This window comes from Ornithorhynchus anatinus, chromosome 2, assembly GCF_004115215.2.
Source record: "Ornithorhynchus anatinus isolate Pmale09 chromosome 2, mOrnAna1.pri.v4, whole genome shotgun sequence".
NCBI lineage: Eukaryota > Metazoa > Chordata > Mammalia > Monotremata > Ornithorhynchidae > Ornithorhynchus > Ornithorhynchus anatinus.
In genome coordinates, this window is record NC_041729.1 from 169,952,405 (window position 1) to 169,975,861 (window position 23,457).

Here is a 23,457-nt window from a genome sequence, read left to right on the forward strand (position 1 = left end):
GGAGGTTTTTGAGGACGGGAGGTCCCGTGCCCAGAGCGTTTCTGCAGAAAGGTCATCCAGGCAGCAGAGTGAAGTATGGTCTGAAGTAGGGAGAGGCAGGAGGTTGGGAGATCAGAAAGGAGACTGATGCAGTAATCCAGTCGGTATAGGATGAGTGATTGTACTAATGGGGTAGTGGTTTGGATGAAGGGTTGTGAAGGTGAGACCGGCAGGCTTTGATGATGGCTTGGATGTGTGGGGTGAATGAGAGATCGGAGTCAAGGATGACACCAAGGTTGTGGGCTTGTGAGACGGGAAGGATGGTAGTGCCGTCCACAGTGACAGGGAAGTCAGGGAGGGGACAGGGTTTGGGAGGGAAGATAAGAAGCTCAGTTTGGGACATGTTTACCAGTTTGCATGTGTGCCTCCAGATGAGTGAGCACATATAAGAGTGTCCATGCGTGTTTCCAAATCCATGGGCACACCCAGAAGTGTGTGTGTGTGTGTGTGTGACTTGAGAAGAAAAATGAATCAGGGAAGACCTCCTGGAGGAGATGGGATTCCATATTTCAGAAGAGTTTCATATTAGTCGATCAGTGGTATTTATTGAGCACTTAGTGTGTGCAGAGCACTCTACCAACTTCTTGAGTGAGTACAGTGCTACAGAATTGGTAGACACGTTCCGTGCCCGCAGTGAACTTACAGTCTAGAGGAGTTTACAGTCTAGAGATGGAGAGACCTGAGGTCTGGTGGATTTGAAGGGGGAGTTCCAGGCAGGGGAAGGGCGTGAGCAAGAGGTCAGGGGCAGGAGAGATGAGAATGAGGCACAATGCATGGGTAAGCTTGAGAGGAATAAAGAGTGGGGGCTGGGATGTAGTGAAAGGAAAGATTGGAGAAGTAGGAGGGAGAGACCTGATGGAGTGCTTTAAGGCCAATACTAATCTTAATAGACATTACTATTTTAATCGTCATTATTATGTATTTTATCGAGTCCTAAATTATGTATTTTACATTATTATGTATTTCATTGAGTGCTTACTGAATAAACACTCAATAAATAACACTGGTTGACATTTACTAAGGTCTTACTGTATACTAAACTCTGGTTAAGGATCAGAAACTGACCCTGCCCAAGTTGGGACTCATAATCTATTTTATCCCCACTTTATATGAGAAAACTGAAGAGAAGAGAGATATGGATTGAGCTTTTATTAGAAAAACGATCTGGTCAGCAGAGTAAAGTGTGGACCAGAGTGGGGAAAAACAGGAGCCAGGGATGTCAGAGAGGAGAATGAGGCAGTAATCCAGTCGGGTTAGGATAAATTCTTGGATTAACATGGTAGCAGTTTCAATGGAGCGGAAATAAAGGTCAGGATTCTAGTGATGTCATGAAGGTACAACTGAGAGGATTTGGTGACAGACTAAACAAGTAAGTTGGATGAGAGAGATGAATCGAGGACAAAGCTTAATTTACGAGGTTGTGAAACAGGGAGGATTGAGGGTGCTGTCTACAGTGATGGGAAAGTCAGGGGGAGGACGGGGCTTGGGTGGGAAGATGAGGAGCTCTGTTTTGAACATATTAAGCTGGAGGTGATGGGAGGACATTCATTCATTCAATAGTATTTATTGAGCACTTACTATGTCCAGAGAACTGGACTAAGCACTTGGAATGGACAATTGGGCAACAGATAGGGACAATCCCTGCCCAGTGATGGGCTCACAGTCTAAACGGGGGAGACAGACAGCAAAGCAAAACAGAACAAAATAAAACAAGACATCATCAAGATAAATAGAATCAAGGAGATATACAACTCTAATAAAATAAATAGGGTAATAATTAATACATACAAATGAGCACAGTGCTGAGGGGAAGGGAAGGGGGGAGAGCAGAGGGTGGAGGGTACAGGAGGGGAGGAGGAGCAGAGGGAAAAGGGGGGCTCAGCCTGGGAAGGCCTCCTGGAGGAGGTGAGCTCTCAGTAGGGCTTTGAAGAGGGGAAGAAAGTTAGTTTGGCAGATGGGAGGAGGGAGGGCATTCCAGGACAGCAGTAGGACGTGGTCCAGGAGTCAGCAGCGGGACAGGTGCAAACGGGGGACCATGAGGAGGTGAGCGGCAGAGGAGCGGAGCGTAAGGGGTGGGCTGTAGAAAGAGAGAAGGGAGGTGAGGTAGGAGGGGGCAATGGGATGGACAGCTTTAAAGTAGGGAGTTTTTGTTTCATGCAAAGGTTGATAGACAACCACTGGAGGTTTTTGAGGAGGGGAGTGACATGCCCAGAGCGTTTCTGTTGAAAGATAATCCGGGCAGCGGAACGAAAAATAGACTGGAATGGGGAGAGACAGGAGGAAGGGAGATCAGAGAGGAGGCTGACACAATAATCCAGTCGGGATATTTTGAGAGCTTGTACCAGCACGGTACCAGTTTGGATGGAGAAGAAAGAGTGGATCTTGGCGATATTGTGAAGGTGAAACCGGCATGTATTGGTGACGGATTGGATATGTGGGGTGAATGAGAGAGTTGAGTCAAGGACGACACCAAAGTTGCGGGTCTGAGAGACGGGAAGGATGGTCCTGCCGTCCACAGTGACAGGGAAGTCAGGAAGAAGACAGGGTTTGGGAGAGAAGATAAGGAGCTCAGTCTTGGACATGTTGAGTTTTAGGCGGCAGGCAGACATCCATGGGGAAATGTCCTGGAGGCAGGAGGAGATACGAGCCTGGAGGGAGGGAAGAGAGAATAAGGGAGGAGATGTGGATTTGGATAACATCCAAGTAGAGATATCCTGAAGGAAGGAGGAAATTCAAGAGAAGGAGAGACATCAGGGCTAAAGAGGGAGATTGGGAAATCACCCATGTAGAGATGGTGGTTGCAGCCTTGGGACCTGCCCCAGTTCAGTCCTCAAACCCTACTTGCGTCAGAGCAGCATCTCCTAGAATGAGAAGCAGCATGGCCTAGTGGCAAGAGCACAGGCTTGGAAGGCAGAAAATGTAGGTTCTAATCCCAGCTCCACCACTTTTCCGCTGCGTGACCTTGAGCAAGTCACTTCACTTCTCTGGGTGTCGGTTACCTCATCTAGAAAGTGGAGATTAAGCCTGTGAGCCCCACGTGGGAGAGGGATTGTGACCGACTAGATTACTTTGTATCTACCCAAGTGCTTAGGATAATGCTTGGTACACAGTAAGTGCTTAACAAATACCATAATTATTATTATTATTATCCGAGGAAGCATTTTAAGGACACAGTGGAATGAAACCTTGGACAGAGCTGCATCCCTGCTGAAAATTGGGAGCCAGAGGCTGAGAACAGACCAGCTTCATGCACTGCCATCAAGAAGGGAGTCATTCTCTCTCTCAGAAAAATCGTCATACAGAAAGAGACAAAGGCAAAGAGGAAACATTCATTCAATCATTCAACTGCATTCGTGGCTCAGTGGAAAGAGGCTGGGCTTGGGAGTCAGAGGTCATGGGTTCAAATCCCGGCTCAGCCACCTGTCAGCTGAGCGACTTGGGCAAGTCACTTCACTTCACTGGGCCTCAGTTATCCCATCTGTAAAATGGGGATTTAAGATTGTGAGCCCCACGTGGGACAACCTGATCACCTTGTATGTTCCCCGGCACTTAGAACAGTGCTTTGCACAAAGTAAGTGCTTAACTAATGCCATTATTATTATTTAGTGAGCACTTACTGTGTGCAGAGCACTGTACTAAGGGCTTGGAAAGTACAAATCAGCAACAAATAGAGACAATCCCTACCCAACAACAGGCTCACAGTCTAGAAGAGGGGAGACAGACAACAAAACAAGTAGGTGGGCATCAATAGCATCAATATAAATAGAGTTATAGATATATACACATCATTAATAAAATAAATAGAATAATAAGTTTGCATATATATACACAAGTGCTTTGGGGTGGAAAGGGGGGTAGAGCAGAGGGAGGGAGTCAGGGCGATGGGGAGGTGAGGAGGAGCAGAGGAAAAGGGGGGCTTAGTCTGCACCAAGTACTGCAAGCAACAGCCAAGACCATGTAACATAGGTCAGCCCTGTCTGTGTAAATAATGAGGCCGGGACAGTGAGTCCTTCACTGGCCTCCTTTGCCATACCAGAGCTCATGGGTGACCAAGGTAATAATGTTGGTATTTGTTAAGCGCTTACTATGTGCCGAGCACTGTTCTAAGCGCTGGGGTAGATACAGGGTAATCAGGTTGTCCCACGCAGGGCTCACAGTCTTAACCCCCATTTTCCAGATGAGGTAACTGAGGCACAGAGAAGTTAAGTGACTTGTCCAAAGTCACTCAGTTGACAAGCGGCGGAGCCAGGATTAGAACTCATGACCTCTGACTCCGAAGCCCATGCTCTTTCCACTGAGCCACGCTGCATCTGCTTCCAGTATGAAGGACAATTCTAGGCTTTGGTGAAGCCAACAGCCAGCCATAACATTTTTCTAACTAATCCCGTTCTCAGCCTTTCCGTCCTCGTGGGTCTTTGTTTTTTATGGTATTTGTTAAGTCCTTACTATGTGCCAGGCACTGAAATAAGTGCTGGGGTAGATACAAGCTAATCAGGTTGGGAACGTACTGTTTCCCACATGGGGCTCAGAGTTAAAGGATATTGATTTATACTTTTAAGTATTGACAATGCATGGCCTAGTGGAAAGAACAGGAGACTGGGAGTCAGAGGACCTGGGTTCTAATCCCCACTCTGCCACTTGTCTACTTGCCTACTGTCAGAGAAGCAACGTGCCTTAGTGGAATGAGCAGGGCTTGGGAGACAGAGGTCATGGGTTTTAATCCTGCTTCTGCCACTTATCAGCTGTATGACTTTGGGCAAGTAAGTCACTTCACTTCTCTGTGACTCAGTTCCCTCATCTGTAAAATGGGAATTAAGACTGTGAGCCCCAAGTGGAACAACCTGCTAACCTCGTGTCTATCCCAGCACTTAGAACAGTGCTTGGCACAAAGTAAGCGCTTAACAAATACCATCATTATTATTATTATTGTGTGACTTTGGGCAAGTCATTTAACTTCTCTGTACCTCAGTTTCCTCAACTGTAAGATGGGGATTCCATGCCTGGTCCCCCTCCTACTTAGATTGTGAGCCCCGGGTGGGACAGGGGCTGTGTTCAACCTGATTACCTATATACCCCGGCACTTAGAAAAACAATAATAATAATTATAGTATTAGAACTGTACTTGGCACATAGTAAGCGCTTAACAGGTACAATAACATTAGCGCAATAACATCCGAGCTACCTCCTGCAATATCCTTGTTCCTCCTCCCCCTGCTCCCACTGTCTGTAAATCATTTTTATCTGTCACTAAACTTTGATTATAGCCTCCTTGAGGGCAGGGATTAATCATGCCTCCTATTGTACTCTGTCAAGCGTTTAACACAGTACTCTCTCCACAATAGACTATAATCTGCTTGAGGGCAGGGTCTGCTAATTTTATTTTGCTCTCCCAAGTGCTTAGTTCAGTGCTCTGCTTATGGTGCTCTGCTTAAGGACAGGGATCCTGTCTACTAACTCTACTGTTGTCTCCCAAACAATACAGTAAGCTCCTTGAGATGAAGATGATGGTATTTCTTAAGCACTTACTATGTGTCAAGCACTGTTCTAAGGGCCAGAGTAGATAGAAGCTAATCAGGTTGGACAACTTGAGAGCAGAAGTTGACTGTGTCTACTAACTCTTTTGCACTCCCCCCCAGTGTCAGTTCAGTTGTCTGCCTGGAATAGATATTTTATATATACTATTTATCATTGTGATTTGTGTTAAGTGCTTACTATGTGCTAAGCACTACACTAAACACTGGTAATAATCAGGTTGGACGTAGTCCCTATCCTACGTGGGGTTCCCAGTTGAAGTGCGAGGGAGAACTGTATTGAATCCCCATTTTCCTGAAGAAAAAACTGAGGCCCAGAGAAGTGAAGGGACAATTAAAAGGCATCCATCAATCAATCAATCCATCAATCCATCAATCCATCAATGGCATTTATTGAGAAATTACCATAGGCGGAGCACTGTATTAAGCGCTTGGGACACTATACTATAAGACAGTTGGTAGACACATTCCCTTTCCACAAGGAGCTTCCAGTCGAGAGTCATTCAATAGTATTTATTGAGTGCTTACTTTGTGCAGAGCACTGGCAGGGACTGTCTCTATCTGTTGCCGACTTGTTCATTCCAAGCGCTTAGTACAGTGCTCTGCACATAGTGAGCACTCAATAAATACTATTGAATGAATGAATGAATGTACTAAGCTTTGGGAAAGTACAATACAACCATAAACAGTGATGTTCCCTGCCCATGATGAACTCACAGAGTCGGGGAGACAGGCAGCAATACAAATAAATAAGCTTACAGATATGTACTTAAGTGCTTTGGGGCTGGGAGGGGAAAAAGCAAAGGGATAAATAAAATTACAGATATTTATGTAAGTGCTTTAAGGCTGGGAGCAAAGGGAGCAAGTCAGGGCGATGCAGATGAGTGAGATGAGGAAAAGTGGGGCTTAGTCAGGGAAGGTCTTTTGGAGGAGATGGGCCTTCAGTAAGGCTTTGAAGCAGGGGAGAGTCATTGTCTTTCAGATCAGAGGAGGGTGGGCATTCCAGGACAGAGGCAGGACGTGGGCTAGGGGTCAGTGACGAGACAGGAGAGATGGAGGTCCAGTAAGAAGGTTAGCAGCACTAGAGAAGCCAAGTGTGCGGGCCGCTTTGTAGAAGGAGAGAAGCGAGGTGAGGTAGGAGGGGGCAAGGCGATGAACGGCTTCAAAATCGATGGAGAGGAGTTTTTGTTTGATGCAGAGGTGGATGGGCAACCACTGGAGTTTTTTGAGGAGCAGAGTGACATGTCCAAAATGTTTTTGTAGAAAAATGATCTGGGCAGCAGAGTGAAGTATGGATTGGAATGAAAAGTCTCTCCTCCAAGCCCCAGCCTGCTCCTCTCCAGGATGAACTGGCCCTGACTCCCCATCCAGTTATCAGGCTTCCTGCTTTGATCCCCTGCTCCCAGGAAGGCCCAGCCGGCCCTAGCGAGGGGGTGGTCCTGGGAGTCCAACTTGAGGGTGATGCGATCGTTCCTTGCTCCCCTCTGCCTACGGACTCCCCACGCCTTAGAGCTTCGGTGCCCGGCCCATTTTTGCAGACGTAGCTTCTCCCCTTATTCCTGGACCCCAGCATCCCTACCTCCCCCCTCCCCTCCAACCCTCCCTGGGAGCCCCCAACAGACAGCCCCCTCTGCCTTTACTTCCAGCACTGCTCCAGTTCCTTGACCACTGACCACTGCTTCGCCACGCCCCTCTCCTTTCCCCCTCCACCCCCTCCAGAGTCAGGCTGCCCTCTGCACCCTATGAAATCCTCTTTGGTCCACCACTATCACTCAGTCAGTTCACCAATCAATCACATATATACATCTTCTAATAATGATTATAATTATGGTATTCGTTGAGTGCTTACTATGTGCCAAGCATTTTACTAAGTGCTGGGAGAGATACAAGATCATCAGGTCCCAAGTGGGGCTCACACTCTAAGGAGGAGGGAGAACAGGGTTTGAATCCCCATTTTGTAGATGAGGGAACTGAGGCACAGAGAAGTGAAGTTTCTTGCCTGAGGTCACACAGCAGGCAAGTGGCAGAGCTGGGATTAGAACCCATCTCTGACACTCAAGCCCAGACTCTTTCCCCTAGGCCACATTGTACTGGGTACTTGGAGGTTTCAGGGGTTTCTCAATCAATCCATCAGTCGAGGTTTCTGTACCTTTATCTCATCTATCTCACCGCTGACCCCTTCCCCAAATCCTCCCTCTAGCCTGGAACTCCCTCCCCCTTCAGCAGCATGGCTCAGTGGGAAGAGCACAGACTTGGGAGTCAGAGGTGATGGGTTCAAATCCCTGCTTTGCCACTTGTCAGCTGTGTGACTGTGGGCAAGTCACTTAACTTCTCTGTGCCTCAGTTCCCTCATCTGTAAAATGGGGATGAAGACTGTGAGCCTCACGTGGGACAACTGATTACCTTGTACCCCCCCAGCATTTAGAACAGTGCTCTGCACATAGTAAGCGATTAACAAATACCAACATTATTATTATTATTATTTTCTGCAGCAGCGTGGCTCAATGGAAAGAGCACAGGCTTGAGAGTCAGAGGTCATGGGTTCTAATTCCAGGTCCGCCACTTTTCAGCTTGTCAACTGTGTGACTTTGGGCAAGTCACGTAACTTCTCCGTGCCTCAGTTACCTCATCTGTAAAATGGGGCTTAAGACTGTGAGCTCCACGTGGGACAACCTGATCACCTTGTATTCCCCCCACCTCAGTGCTTAAAACAGTGCTTTGCACATAGTAAGTAGTTAACAAATACCATCATTATTATTATCTGACAATCACTCTCCCCACCTTCAAAGCCTTAATAAAATCACATCTCTTCCAAGAGGCCTGCTGCCATAAAGCCCTCAATACCTTTCCTCCCTCTCCCTTCTACATCACCCCTGTACCCTCGGCCCCACAGCACTTATGTCCGTATCCATAATTTATTCTAATGACTGTCTTCCACTTTAGACTGTAAGCTCCTTGAGGGCAGGGAATGTGCCTTCCAACTCTGTTATAGCATATTCTCCCAACCACTCGGCACACTCAATAAGCACTCAATAAATGCCACTGATTGATTGAATGATTCAGGGAGTGAGTGTTTGGAGTGTCAGGGAGAGGTGAAATGGGGTGTGGGAATGGGAATGGGAGTCTCAGGGAGTGGGTGAACAGGGGCCTCAAGGAGGGACAGATGGGGATAATAATGTTAATAATGTTGGTATTTGTTAAGCGCTTACTATGTGCAGAGCACTGTTCTAAGCACTGGGGTAGATACAGGGTAATCAGGTCGTCCCATGTGAGGCTCACAGTTAATCTCCATTTTACAGACGAGGTAACTGAGGCACAGAGAAGTAAAGTGACTTGTCCACAGTCACACAGCTGACAAGTGGCAGAGCCGGGAGTCAAACCCATGATCTCTGACTCCGAAGCCCAGTCTCTTTCCACTGCATCATGCTGATCTCATGAGGGGGTGGATGGGGGTCTCAGGGAGGGGTGGACAGGGGTCGTGGGGAGGGAGGTCTTGGGAAGTGGGCAGTTGGGGCCTCAGAGAGTGGATGGTCAGAAGATGTGTGAAAGAGTGTGGATGGCAGACGATCAATATTCCACGGTCATGGTGACCCCGCCATCAGCCCCGCCTACAGTGCAGCTGAGCTGAATCTCACTGTCCCGGGACTCCAGAACTCACATGCCACCAGGGGTAAGAGGGAGGAAGAGTCAGTCAGTCAATCGTATTTATTGAGTGTTTACTGTGCAGAGCACTGTACTATTAATGATAGCATGTGCTAAGCGCTTGCTATGTGCCAAGGACTGTTCTAAGCACGGTGGGGATACAAGGTGATCAGGTTATCCAACGTGGGTCTCACAGTCTTAATCCCCATTTTACAGATGAGGGAACTGAGGCTCAGGGAAGTTAAATGGCTTGCCCAAAGTCACACAGTTGACAAGCGGCAGAGCTGGGACTAAAAACCCATGACCTCTGACTCCCAAACCCGGACTCTATCCACTGAGCCACGCTGTACTAAGCGCTTGGGAGAGTACAGTAGAACCATAACAATAATTAAGGTATTGGTTAAGCGCTTACTCTGTGCCAAGCACTGAACTAAGTGTCGGGGTGGATATAAGCAAAACAGGTTGGACAGTCCATGTCCCACATGGGGCTCACAGTCTTAATCCACATTTTACAGATGAGGTAACTGAAGCTCAGAGAAGGGAAGTAACTTGCCCAGGGCCACACAGCAGACAAGTGAGAAGCAGCGTGGATCAGTGGAAAGAGCACGGGCTTGGGAGTCAGAGGTCATGAGTTCGAATCCCGGCTCTGCCACTTGTCAGCTGTGTGACTGTGGGCAAGTCACTTAACTTCTCTGTGCCTCAGTTACCTCATCTGTAAAATGGGGATTAGCTGTGAGCCTCACGTGGGACAACCTGATTACCCTCTATCTACCCCAGCGCTTAGAACAGTGCTCGGCACATAGTAAGTGCTTAACAAATACCAACATTATTAAGTGTCAGAACCAGGATTAGAACCCATGACCTCTGACTCCCAAGCCCATGCTCTATCCACTACGCCATGCTGCTTCCCAATACATTCATTCATTCATTCAATAGTATTTATTGAGCGCTTACTATGTGCAGAGCACTGTACTAAGCGCTTGGAATGAACAAGTCGGCAACAGATACAGTCCCTGCCGTTTGACGGGCTTACGGTCTAATCGGGGGAGACGGACAGACGAGAACAATGGCAATAAATAAAGTCGAGGGGAAGAACATCTCGTAAAAACAGTGGCGACTAAATAGAATCAAGGAACTAAAAGAACCAATAAACAGACATGTTCCCTGCCCAAGATGAGCTTACAGCCTAAAGGAGCTAGTCCCACCCAGGAGAAGTGGCAGGAAGAGAAGGAAAGCCGGGAATCTGGAGCATCTCCTGAGACCTTGGAGAAGAGGGGGTGTCAGAAAGCCTGTCCCCAGAGAACGTTCCCTTCCGGGATCCGGTTGTAAACGGTCATAGCCCTGGGGTCTGGAGCAGAGCCTGGCGGGCCTGGCTCGGGGCCGGGTCTTGGGTGCCAGGAGTAAGTCAACCTTCCTGATCCAACTTCCTTCCTGGAGCGGGAGGGCAGAGCCGGGAGGGTCCGGGTGAGGAGGTCGATGGGGAGGGGGGATTTAGATGGGGAGGATGGAAGGGGCAGATGGGGGGTGACCGGAGAGAGTTGGGGGCACAGGCGGAAGCTTCTCAGTCCCGCCCCTGTCTTCGGTCAGTCAACTAAGTCAACGACATTTATTGAGTTCTCGCTGAGGGCTAGGCATTGTGCTAAGTGTTTGAGGAGAACCATAGTAGAACAATCAGTTGGTCATATTGATTAAGCTCTTACTGTTTGCAAAGCACTGCACTAAGTCCTTAGGAGAGGACAATATCACGGAGTTTCTTTGTTTGTTTTTTTATGGGATTTGTGAAGTTCTTATTATTTGCCAGGCACTGTTCATTCATTCAGTCGTATTTATTGAGCATTTACTGTGTGCCGATCACTGTAGTAAGCACTCACTGTTTTAAGACCTGGGATAGATACAAGTTCCTCAGGTTGGACACAGTCCCTGTCTCACATGGGGCCCACAGTCTTATCACCATTTTACAGATGTGGGAACTGAGGCACAGAGAAGTGAAGGGACTTGGCCAACATCACACAGCAGACTAGTGGCGGAGCTGGGATTAGAACCCTTAGCCTTCTGACTACCAGGCTGTGCTTAATCCAGCAGGCTGTACTGCTTATGTTCCCTGCCCACAGTGAGCTTACGGTCTAGTGGGGTAACAGATATTAATATAAATAAATTAATTATAGATATGTACAAAAGTGCTTTGGGGCTGAGGATGATGGAAATAAGAAGGGAAATGCAAGCGCAAGAGCGATGCAAAAGAGAGTGGGAGAAAAAGAAAGGAGGACTTACTTGGGGAAGACCTCTTGGAAGAGATGTGTGTTAATAAGGCTTTGATGGTGGGAAAAGTGCTTGTCTGTCAGATATGGAGGGGGAGGGAGTTGGAGCCAAAGGCAGGATGGGGGCAAGGGGTCAGTGGTGAGATAGATGAGATCAAGGTACATCGCATAGGTTGGCACTAGAGTGAAGTGTGCAGGCCACTGTGAGCTTGGTTTGGGCAGGGAATGTGTCTACCAACTCCACTGTACTCTCTCAAGTGCTTAGAACAATGCTCTGCACACCGTACGCATTCAATAAATAGGATTCAGAGATTGATTGGGTTGTAGTAGGAAATCAGGGAGATAATAATGGTGGAATTTGTTAAGCGTTTACTATGTGCAAAGCACTGTTCTAAGCGCTGGGGGAATACAAGGTGATCAGGTTGTCCCACGTGGGGCTCACAGTCTTAATCCCCATTTTACAGATGAGGGAACTGAGGCCCAGAGAAGTGAAGTGACTTGCCCACAGTCACACAGCTGGCAAGTGGCAGAGCTGGGATTTGAACCCATGACCTCTGACTCCCAAGCCCGGAGTCTTGCCACTGAGCCACGCTGCTTCTCTAGCAGATAAGGTAGGGCAAGGCAAATGAGTAGTTTAAAGTCGATGGTAAGGAGTTTCTGTTTGATGAGGAGGTGGATGGACAACCAATGGAACTTCTTGAGGAGTGAAGAAACATGGACTGAATGGTTTTGTAGAAAAATGATTTGTGCAGCAATAACTATGGTATTGTTAAGCGTTTACTATGTGCCAAGCACTGTTCTAAGTGCTGGACAGATACAAGATAATCAGGTTGTCCCACCTGGAGCTCACAGTCTTAATCCCCCTTTTACAGATCAGGGAACTGAGTCACAGAGAAGTGAAGTGACTTGCTCAAGGTCACACAGCAGACAAGTGGCGGAGCCAGGATTAGAACCCACGACCTCTGACTCCCAAGGCTATGCTCTTACCACTAGGCCACGCAGTCTAGAAAGTATGGAAGTATGAACTAGAGTGGGGAAAGAGAGGAGACAGGGAAGTCAGCAAGGAGGCTGATGCGGTAATCCAGTTGGAAAAGGATAAATGCTTGGATTAACATGGTAGCCATTTGTATGGAAAGGAAAGGGTGTGGTGTGAACCTGACAGGATTTGGAGACAGATTGAATATGTGGGCTGAATGAGAGAGCTGAGTCAAAGATAACGCCAAGTTTACGGCTTTCGGGAACATGAAGGATGGTGGGGCTGTCTACAGTCATGGGAAAGTCAGGAGGACAGGGTTTGGGTGAAAATCTGAGGAGGTATTCTGTTTTGGACATGTTACATTTGAGGTGTCAGGGATACAACCAAGTAGAGATGTCCTGAAGGTGGGAGGATATACAATACTACAATATCTCTGCCCGCAAGGATCTCCCAATCTAATATGGGGAGGAGACAGACGAAAATGAATTTTGCATAGTGAAAACTATCTTACATCACTGATTTCCAACTACAATCCAGCCCACACACTTCATTCCTCTCCCTGTACCTCGAACTCATGCTTCTCGCCACCGACCCCTTGCCCACGTCCTCCCTCTGTCCCGGACCTCCCTCCCCCTTTATATCCAACAGACTTCTACTTTCCCCAACTTCAAAACCTTATTAAAATCACATTAAAATCAGACTGTGAGTTCATTGTGGACAGGGAATGTGTCTGTTATAGTGTTGTATTGTACTCTCCCAAGTGCTTAGTGCAGTGCTCTGCACACAGTAAGCACTCAATAAATACAATTAACTGACTAACTGATCTCCTCCAAGAGGCCTTCTCAGGCTAAGCCCTCATTTCCCCTACTCCCTCTTCCTTCTGCATTATCTATGCACTTCGATGTGTACTTTTAAGCGTTTGATATTCACCCCAACCCATCCCCACAGCACTTTGTATAAATCCATAATTAATTTATTTATATTAATGTCTGTCTCCATCTCTAGACTGTAAGCTCCTTTGTGGGCTGGGAATGTGTCTATCAACTCTGTTGTACTGTACTCTCCCAAGTGCTTAGTATGTTGCTCTGCACACAGTAAGCAGTCAGTAAATACCACTGATTGATTGATTGATTGATTGATTGATTGATTGACAGAAGGTGGATGGACAAAAGGAGGGCAGAGAGACAGAAGGAGGATGGACAAAGACAGAAGGATGGTCAAAAGAGAGGTGGAGAGAGGGGAGGACGGAGGGACGAACATGGGCAAATGCAGCACAACCTGCTGGACAGAGTATGAACCTGAGAGTCAGAGGACCTGGGTTCTAATCCTGACTCTGCAACTTGTCTGTTGTGGGGTCTTGGACCTCAGGTTCTTCATCAGTAAAATGGGGATTCAATTCCTGTTCTTCCTCTCCCTTGGACTCTGAGCTCCTATGGGTCAGGGACTGTGGCCAACCTGATTATCTTGCTTCTATTCCAGTGCTTAGAACAGTTTGGCACATAGTTGGTGCTGAACACCACTATTTAAAGTATTTATATATATTTTTATTACCCTATTTATTTTGTTAATGAGGTGTACATGCCCTTGATTCTATTTATTGCGATTAAGTTGTCTTGTTTTTGTCCGTCTGCCTCCCCCGCTTAGACTGTAAGCCCGTCAATGGGCAGGGATTGTCTCTGTTACTGAATTGTACATTCCATGTGCTTAGTAAGGTGCTCTGCACATAGTAAGCGCTCTATAAATACTATTGAATGAATGAAGGAAATAAATGGACAGAGGGAGGATGAAGGGATAGAAGGAGGGATGGACAGAAGGAGAGAGGGAAGGAGGGTGGGGAGAAGGGAGGAAGGGAAGGAGGAGGGCCACATGCAGTAGCTCAGGGTAGGAGTGTGTGCCCAGGGCAGAGCTGGGCTTCCCTGCTTTCCAGCCTTTTCCTGGCTCCGGGCTGTGTCCCTCCCTCTCCCAGTGATATTTTTTTTCAGAAATGCAAACTTGGAGGCTGGAATTGTTGTGGGAGGAGGAACTGGACCGGGTGCCTATTGGTTGCCCCGAGCACCCTTGCCCCAACCCCTTCCGCTGGCTATAAGTTTGGGTGCCGGACTCAGAGGCCCCAGGCTCCCCCGATCTCGGCCCCCTCTGAACCTCCAGGATGTGGCGACTGAGGCTCCCTGTGACCCCGCTGTGGGGGGCGGCTCTGCTCCTGGGCCTCTGCCTGCAGCTGATGGCTCAGGACCCCATCCAAAAGTAAGACCTCCCAAGACCTGCCATCCACTCCGTGAGGGGGCCTGGCTGAGAGCTCAGCTTGGCTCTGGCCCTAAAGGATGAGGGGTGAGGGACCTAAAGGGAGGTGGTTGGGTAGGGTCTACCCCCTCTTCAGCTCCTCCCACCCTCCCACCCTCCTAAATTCAGTCTCAGGGTAGGGTGGGGGCCTGAGCCTCTGTTTCCCCCGTCCTGCCCGAACAACCTCTCTCCTGCAGACCCCACTCTGTCCCTCACCCACAATGCCCCTCCCCAAGGCTGGAGCTGCAGAGAGGGAGAGCAAGTCCTCCCATGGCAAGGGAGAGGAAACTGAGGCAAGGTCCAGGATTTAGCTACAGCAGCGAGGTAATGAATGGGACCAGAGTTCTTATCCTCTTCTTCCTCAGCTGCCCTGCTGAGAAATGGGGCAGGGGGCAGGGTCAAGATGGTGAAGGGTGAGGGCCAGAACCTGAAGAAGTGGGGTGAGGAGGGCAGGGAGGACCGGGTAAGGAGCTGACTATATTCTCCAGAGGAAGAACGGGACTGAGTCAATGGGCAGGGATTGTCTCTATCTGTTGCCCAATTGTGCATTCCAACAGCTTAGTACAGTGCTCTGCACATAGTAAGCGCTCAATAAATACTATTGAATGAATGAACTGAATTCTTGAACCGAGGTTCCTGAGCTGGCCCAGGCAGAGGTGGGGGCACCACAGGCCACGGAGAGGAGTAGGATGAGGGGAGAAATGGAGGGGAAGAAGGAAGGGAAGGAGATGAAGACCCTGCCATCTCCTCTGGACTGGGAGCTGGGAAGGCCCTAGCCAGAGAGGGTCTACCTTGTATCTACTCCAGCCCCTAGTACAGCTCTTGCCACATATTAAGTACTTAACAAATACCCTAAGAGAAGCAGTGTGGCTTAGTGGATAGAGCACAGGCCTGGGAGTCAGGTCATGGGTTCCAATCCGGCTCCGCCACATGTCTGCTGTGTGATCTTGGGCAAGTCACTTCACTTCTCTGGGCCTCACTGACCTCATCTGTAAACTGCGGATTAAGGGTGTGAGCCCATAGGTGGGACAGGGACTGCGTCCAACCTGATTACCTTATATCCACCCCAGCGCTAAGTACAGTGCCTGGCACATAAGTGCTTAACAAATACCCTAATTATCATTACCAGGCCGAGGGTTGACCCTTACTCCTACAAGCCTCCTTTTCCTTGGTTTCCTGCGTCGCATGGAGAGAAGCCGGCGAAACTAACCCAGCTCCAGCCCAACCCCCAGCCCTAGCCTGATCCCCAGTCCTAAACTTCCCGCCTTTGGTCCCAATCTGAGGCCCCAGCCTCTGCTCCTCCAGCCTCCAGTCTCCCACCTCCAGCTCTAACTCCAGCCCTGACTTCTGCCTCTGCTCCTGCCCCTGTATCAGTCCCTTCCCTGGCCTTACTCCTTCTCCTGCCCTTCTTATGCCCCGATGTGGGTGCCTACCAAGGTGGGTGTTCTCGGAAAAGCGTCTGCTCTTTCTCCAATTCCAGCCGCAAGCCATTCACCGTGGAGCTGGTCCTGCCTCAGACCCCTGTGAAAGCCGGGGAGGATTTTACTGTAATAGCAACAGTGACCTCTAACCTTAGGGAGTGCATGGTGGTGAGTGGGGCAGGGCCGGGCCTGGGACCACGGGAAATGGGGGCGGTGGAGACCCAACTGATCATCAATCAATCGAAAGTATTTTGATTATTTTGAGAGTATTTCAAAAGTACTGTGAAAATAGATAGAAGCAGCATGGCCCAGTGGCAAGAGCATTGCCTTGGGAGTCGGAGGACGTAGGTTCATTTATTCATTCATTTAATCGTATTTATTGAATGCTTACTGTGTGCACAGCACTGTACTGAGCTCTTGGAAAATACAATTCGGCAACAGATAGAAGCAATCCCTTCCCAATGAAAGGCTCACAGTCTAGAAGGGGGAGACAGACAACAAAACAACACAAGAAGTCAGGCATCAATACCATCAAGATAAATAGAATAATAGATATATACACATCATTAATCAAATAAATAGAATAATAAATATGAACAAATATATACAAGTGCTGTGGAGCTGGGAAGGGAGTAGAATCTAATGCTGATTTAGTCATTTGTCTGCCCTTGGGCAAGCCACTTCACTTCTCTAATAATGTTGGTATTTGTTAAGTGCTTACTATGTGCAGAGCACTGTTCTAAGCACTGGGGTAGATACAGGGTAATCAGGTTGTCCCACATGAGGCTCACAGTTAATCCCCATTTTACAGATGAGGGAACTGAGGCACAGAGAAGTTAAGTGACTTGCCCACAGTGACACAGCTGACAAGTGGCAGAGCCGAGAGTCGAACCCATGACCTCTGACTCCGAAGCCCAGGCTCTTTCCACTGAGCCACGCTGCTTCCCTAGGCCTCAGTGACCTCATCTGTAAAATGGGAGTGAAAACTGTGAGCCTCATGTAGCACAACCCCAGTACTTAGACCAGTTCTTGGCACATAGTAAGCACTTAACAAATCCCATCATTATAAAACAGCGTGGTTCAGTGGAAAGAGCAGGGGTTTAGGAGTCAGAGGTCATGGGTTCTAATCCTGGCTCTACGACCTGTCAGCTATGTGGCTTTGGGCAAGTCACTTAATCTTGATGCCTCAGTTACCTCATCTGCAAAATGGGGATTAAAACTGTGAGCCTCACGTGGGACAACCTGATTACCCTGTATCTACCCCAGCACATAGAACAGTACCCAGCACATAGTAGGCGCTTAACAAATAACAACATTTAACAAATGCCAACATCTTTTACTATTATTATTGTTATTTCCCCAGTTCTCCCTGACTACGGGGAGTGCGGTGGAAATTGGGGAAGGGGTTGGGTTATCTTTTTCTGCCCCATTCATTCATTCAACCGTATTCATTGAGTGCTTCCTGTGTGCAGAGCACTGGACTGAGAGCTTGGAATGTCCAGTTGGGCAGCAGATAGAGATGATCCCTGCCCAACAACAGACACACTTCTCCTCCTCCTCCTCCTCCCCCCCACCGTCCTGCACCCCGCCCCCCGGCCCCAGGTCCAAGCCAGCCTCCAGGCCTCTCAGGACCTGACCTTCCCCTACGGGAACTTCAACTACACAGCCTGTCTCTGTGACGGCGACCGCCGAAACTACTACTGGGACGTCACCGCCAACCGTGAGGGCGCCCGGGGATACCGGAGGCCGGAAACGCGGCGGGAGGTCTCGGGGGAGGGGCCTAGGGGACGGAGCAGCAGTGGAGTGAAGGAAAAGATGGGCAAGGGGGCAGAAGAGATGGGCGGGCCTGGGGCCTAGGTCGGTGGTGATGGAGGACATTCAGGGAAGGGCCCGGGAAGGGAAGGGATCCAATTGCCGGGAAGGAACTGGGACGTGTAGGCAGTGGTTCTTGAGTGGGAGTGGTGGACATCCACAGAGGGACTGTGGGGGTTAGGCAAGACCAGTGGGCAGAAAGGGCAAGGAAAGGGCACAGGGACTGAAGAATGCTGGGTAAGAGCCAGAGATGAAGCTCACATGGGCAGCGGCAGGGAGGGAGAGGGTGGGACCTGGGCAGGTTGGGAGCAGAGGACGGATTCTGGGGGTGTCCAGCGGTGCCATCCCTCCCTCTACATCCATCTCCCAGGCACAACCAAGGTGACTGTCATGGCCGAGGCCACAGAGGAGAAAAACATTTGCACCGAAGACCTGGCCGTCAGACCCCTGAGCAACAGAGTTGATTCTCAGACCAAGACCCTGAATGTCACGGCCTGAGATGAGTCCCAACCCCTTCCCGGACCCCCTGCCTGGAACCCCGGTGATTAGACCGAGGCCAGGCTGCACATAAACATCCTGCTAACTGCTCTGCTGTGTCTTCTCTGGGTTCACGTGGCCTCTCTCACCCCCAAGATCTTGCCAGCCCTTCGGGACCCCGAAACACCTGTGTGCCCCATCCCCACTCTCCCCACCCTGCCAGCTCCACTAAACCCTGACTCTGAGCAGAAGGTGGGTAGGCTAGGGGGAAATAGGAGAGGTCCTAGAGGGGATCTTGAATAATAATAATAAAAACAATAATCATGATAATAATAAGTGCTGGGGTCTATATGAGATAAGCAGGGGCCACCTGGGACTCACAATCTAAGTAGGAGGGACACACAGTCTAAGTAGGAGGGAGAACAGGTATTCATTCATTCATTTGTATTTACTGAGCACTTACTGTGTGCAGAACACTGTACTAAGGGCTTGAGAAAGTACAGCACAACAGTAAATGGTGATATTCCCTGCCCACGACGAGCTAGCTCACAGTCTAGAGTCAGGGAGACAGATATCAATACAAATAAATAAAATTACAGATATGTACATAAGTGCTTTGGGGCTGAGAGGGGGGAAGAGAAAAAAGAACAAGTCAGGGTGATGCACAAGGGAGCGGGAGATGAAAAGTGGGATTTACTCTGGGAAGGGCTCTTGGAGGAGATGTGCCTTCAATAGATATGCCCCATTTGAAGTGGGGGAAAGTAATTGTCTGGCAGTTTCGAGGAGGGAAGGTGTTCCAGGCCAGAGGTAGGATGTGGGCCAGGGGTGGGCAGCGGGACAGGCAAGATGGAGGCATAGTGAGAAGGTTAGCGGCACCAGAGGAGCAAAGTGTGTGGGCTGCGCTGTAGGAGAGAAGCGAAGGTATAGAATCTTTGTTGTATTGTGGCTTTCCAAGCACTCAGTACAGTGTTCTGCATACAGTAAGAGCTCAATAAATATGATTGATTGAATCCCCATTCTGCAGAAAAGGAAACTGAGGACCAGAGAAGATAAGTGGCTTGCCCAAAGTCACACAGAAGACAAGTGGTGGAGTTGAGATTATAGAATCCAGGTCCTCTGATTCCGTTCCAGGCTCTCTCGACTTGGCCATGCCGCTTGAAGAGCAGGATGAAAGGACTACTGCCCTGCAGGCCTCCGACGGGGGCATATGGATGGAGGGCAGCAGCTGCCGGGAGGGAACAGGCTGAGGGGGCCTGAGAGCCGGTCGGTGGAATTTGTTGGGTCAAGCAGGGTGGCGCTCCGAGCCAGCGATGTGTTAGGATCCACGCCTGCGTGGCCAGAGCTGGCCCGGGACACCCAGCGGAGCTGGGGAAAAAAGTTCATTCATTCATTCACTCATTCAATCGTATTTATTAAGTGCTTATTGCGTGCAGAACATTGTGCTAAGCACTGGGGAAAGTACAACAGTGAACAATGACAATTCCCGCCCACAGTGAGCTCACGTCTAGACAGGGGGCGGCGGATATCAATACAAATAAAATTAGAGATATATCATAAGTGCTATGGAGCTGGGAGTGGGAGAGAGAGCGAAGAGAGCAAGTCAGGGTGATGCAGAAGGTAGTGGGAGATGAGGAAAAGTGGGGCTTAGTTTGGGAAGGCCTCTTGGAGGAGATGGGCCTTCAATAAGGCTTTGAAGGGGAGAAGAGTAATTGTCTGTCGGATTTGAGGGAGGCCGTTCCAGGCCAGAGGCAAGACAAGGGCCAGGGGTCCGTGGCAAGACAGACCAGTTCAGGGCACAGGGAGAAGATTAGCACCGGAGGAGCGGAGTGTGTGGGCTGAGTTGTAGAAAAAGAGAAGCAAGTTGAGGTCAGAGGGGGCTAGGTGATGGAATGCTTTAAAATCAATGGTGAGGAATTTTTGTTTGATATGGAGGTGGATGGGCAACCACTGCAAATTTTCGAAGGGAGAGGTGACATGTCCTGAACATTTCTGTAGAAAGATGATCCCGGCAGCAGAGTGAAGTCTGGACTGGAGTGGGGAGAGGCAGGAGGCTGGGAGGTCAGCAAGAAAACTGATGCAGTCATCTAGGCTGGATAGGGTGAGTGTATTAACGTGGTAGCAGTTTGGAGAGGAAAGGGGGGATTTTAGAGATGTTGTGAAGGTGGGACCGACAGGGTTCGGTGAAGGATTGAATGTGTGGGTTGAATGAGAGAGAGGAGTCAAGGATGATGCCAAGGTTGCGGACCTGTGAGACGGGTAGGACGGTGGTGCCATCTACAGTGACGGGAAAGTCCGGGAGAGGACAAGGTTTAGGTGGGTAGGTAGGAGCTCTATGCTCCCCCCCATGCTCAACCTATTGAGCCCTTACTGTGTGACAAGTACTGCAATAAATGCTTGGGAGAATAAAGACAACAGAGTTTGTAAACACATTCCCTACCCACAGTGAGCTTGTAGTCTCTCCTGCCTCTGGCCTGGAACTCCCTCCCTCCTTAAATCTGACAGACAATGACTCTCCCCTTCTTCAAAGCCTTATCGAAAGCCCATCTCCTCCAAAAGAACTTCCCTGACTAAGCCCCACTTTTCCTCCTCTCCCACTCTCCTCTACGTCACACTGACTTGCTCCATTTGTTCTTCCCCCCTTCCAACCCCACAGCACTTATGTCCATATGTGTAATTTCATTTATTGGTATTCATTCATTCATTCAATAGTATTTATTGAGCGCTTGCTGTGTACAGAGCACTGTACTAAGCTCTTGGAAAGTACAATTCGGCAACAGATAGAGATGATCCCTGACCGACAGGCTCACAGCTTAAAAGGGGGAGACAGACAACAAAACAAAACAAGTAGACAATCGTATTTATTGAATGCTTACTGTGTATAAAGCACTGTACTAAGCATTTAGCACTGTACATGACTGTGTGCAGAACAGTGTACTAAGTGCTTAGGAGAGGACAACAGAATTTAGGTACAACAGAACCGAACAGGACAGAATAGAACAGGGTACAACAGAATTGGGGTAGTGGTATGGTATAGTGGATAGAGCAAGGGCCTGGGAATAAAACGGTCATGGGTTCCAATCCATGCTCCTTCACTTGTCTGCTGTGTGACCTTGGGTAAGTCATTTCACTTCTCTGTGCCTCAGTTACCTCACCTGTAAAATGAGGATTGAGACTGTGAGCCCCACATGGGACAGGGACTGTGTCTAACTCAATTTGCTTGTATCCACCCCAGTGCTTAGTACAGTGCCTGGTACATAGAAAGCGCTTAACAAATACCATCATTATGGTGATAATTATTAAGAAGGGAGAGGGAGGCTGTTCCCTACCCAGACTTGGTCCCGATACCCTGCCCCCCAGAAGACTAGGCATCCAATCCTGCTTGCCTCTCTAGCCCCAGCCCTGCCCTGAGTTTATCCCTGTTGGCTCTGAGTCCTCACTGGTCAAGCCCACTTCCTGCCAGAGCCTCCCCTGCCCTGGGTCATTTGCACCCTCTAATAATTATTATCATGATCATTATTTATGTGGTGCTAACTCTGTGACAAACACTGCATAAAGTGCTGATTTAGAAACAAACTAAACAGAGAAGACACTGTCGCTGTCCCACTTGGGGCTTACAGTCTAAGAAGGTCAGAGAGCAGAGATAATAATGATGGTATTTATTAAGCGCTTACTATGTGTCAAGCACTGTTCTAAGCGCTGGGGTAGATATAACGTAATCAGGTAGGACCCAATCCCTGTCCCACATGGGGCTCAGAATCTTAATCGCCATTTTACAGATGAGATAACTGAAGCCCAGAGAAGTGAAGTGACTTGCCCAAGGTCACACAGCAGACAAGTGGCAGAGCTGGGATTAGAACCCATGACCTTCTGACTCCCAGGCCTGTGCTCTATCTACTATGCCATGCTGCTTCTTTTTCTCCATTTTACAGGGGTGGAAACTGAGGCCCAGAGAGGTTAAGTAACTAGCCCAAGGTTTTAGCAGAAACAGTGTGGCTTAGTGGCAAGAACCCAGGCTTGGGAGTCAGAGGATGTGGGTTCTAATCTCGGCTCCCCCACTTGTCTGCTGTGTGACCTTGGGCAAGGCACTTAACTTCTCTGTGCCTCAGTTCCCTTATCTGGAAAATGGGGATTAAGACTGTGAGCCCCACGTGGAACAACCTGATTACCTTATATCTACCCCAGCGCTTAGAACAGTGCTGGGCACATAATAAGCACTTATCAAATACCGTAATTAACATTGTTATTATTAGTAGTAGTAGTATTAATAATAATAAACAGTACTGGACTCCCAGAGGGCAAGGGAGGGGAGATTTTAGGGCAAAGGGAGGAGCTGGCTGCTCACAGACTAGTCCAACCCACTCCCAGATAGGGGTACCCAGCGGGACAAGGAGCTGTGGACAAGACCCATGTTGGCCCAGTTGGGCCCAGCCCCACCCCAAGGGCTCCCAGGCACCTCCAGTCTCTCCTCTAGCCTTGCCAGGTGCCCTCATTCATTCATTCAATTGTATTTATTGAGCGCTTACTGTGTGCAGAGCACTGTACTAAGTGCTTGGGAAAGTACTATAAAGCAATAAAGAGAGACAATCCCTGCCCACAACGAGCTCACAGTCTAGAGGTGGGGAGGCAGACATCAATACAACAGACATCAACGTAAATAAATAAAATGACAGATATAAACATTAGTGCGGTCATGGGTTCTAATCCCAGCTCCGCCACTTGTCAGCCGTATGACTTTAGGCAAGTCACTTAACTTCTCCGTGCCTCAGTGACCTCATCTGTAAAATGGGGTTCAAGCCTGTGAACCCCGTGTGGGACAACCTGATGACCTTGTATCCCCCCAGCACTTAGAACAGTGCTTGGCACATAGTAAGTGCTTAACAAATACCTTCATCATTATTATTATTAAGGCTTTGAAAGGGGAAAGGTAATTGTCTGGCGGATTTGAGGAGGGAGGGTGTTCCAGGCCAGAGGTAGAATGTGGGCCAGGGGTCCACAGCCCCCCAGTCTCCCCAGGCACCCTA

The 23,457-nt window shown here is 48.9% G+C and overlaps 1 protein-coding gene across 1 annotated transcript; it reads left to right on the top strand.

The window, feature by feature from the left end:
- The first annotated feature begins 14,526 nt into the window (after positions 1 to 14,526).
- LOC103167320 (prolactin-inducible protein homolog) lies at positions 14,527 to 18,546 on the top strand. The gene is made up of 4 exons (XM_029049927.1): positions 14,527 to 14,690; positions 16,207 to 16,315; positions 17,750 to 17,867; positions 18,330 to 18,546. Exons 1-4 carry the CDS (start codon positions 14,596 to 14,598, stop codon positions 18,455 to 18,457), a joined length of 450 nt encoding a protein of 149 aa, XP_028905760.1. The 5' UTR covers positions 14,527 to 14,595; the 3' UTR covers positions 18,458 to 18,546.
- Positions 18,547 to 23,457: the final 4,911 nt, after the last annotated feature.

Bases quoted from the DNA above. Each gene is read 5' to 3' on its own strand.
- LOC103167320 (XM_029049927.1), top strand. From the start codon at position 14,596: ATGTGGCGACTGAGGCTCCCTGTGACCCCGCTGTGGGGGGCGGCTCTG. The intron at 16,316-17,749 runs GTGAGTGGGGCA...CCCCGGCCCCAG, and splicing joins ACCTTAGGGAGTGCATGGTG to GTCCAAGCCAGCCTCCAGGC. The intron at 17,868-18,329 runs GTGAGGGCGCCC...TCCATCTCCCAG, and splicing joins CTGGGACGTCACCGCCAACC to GCACAACCAAGGTGACTGTC.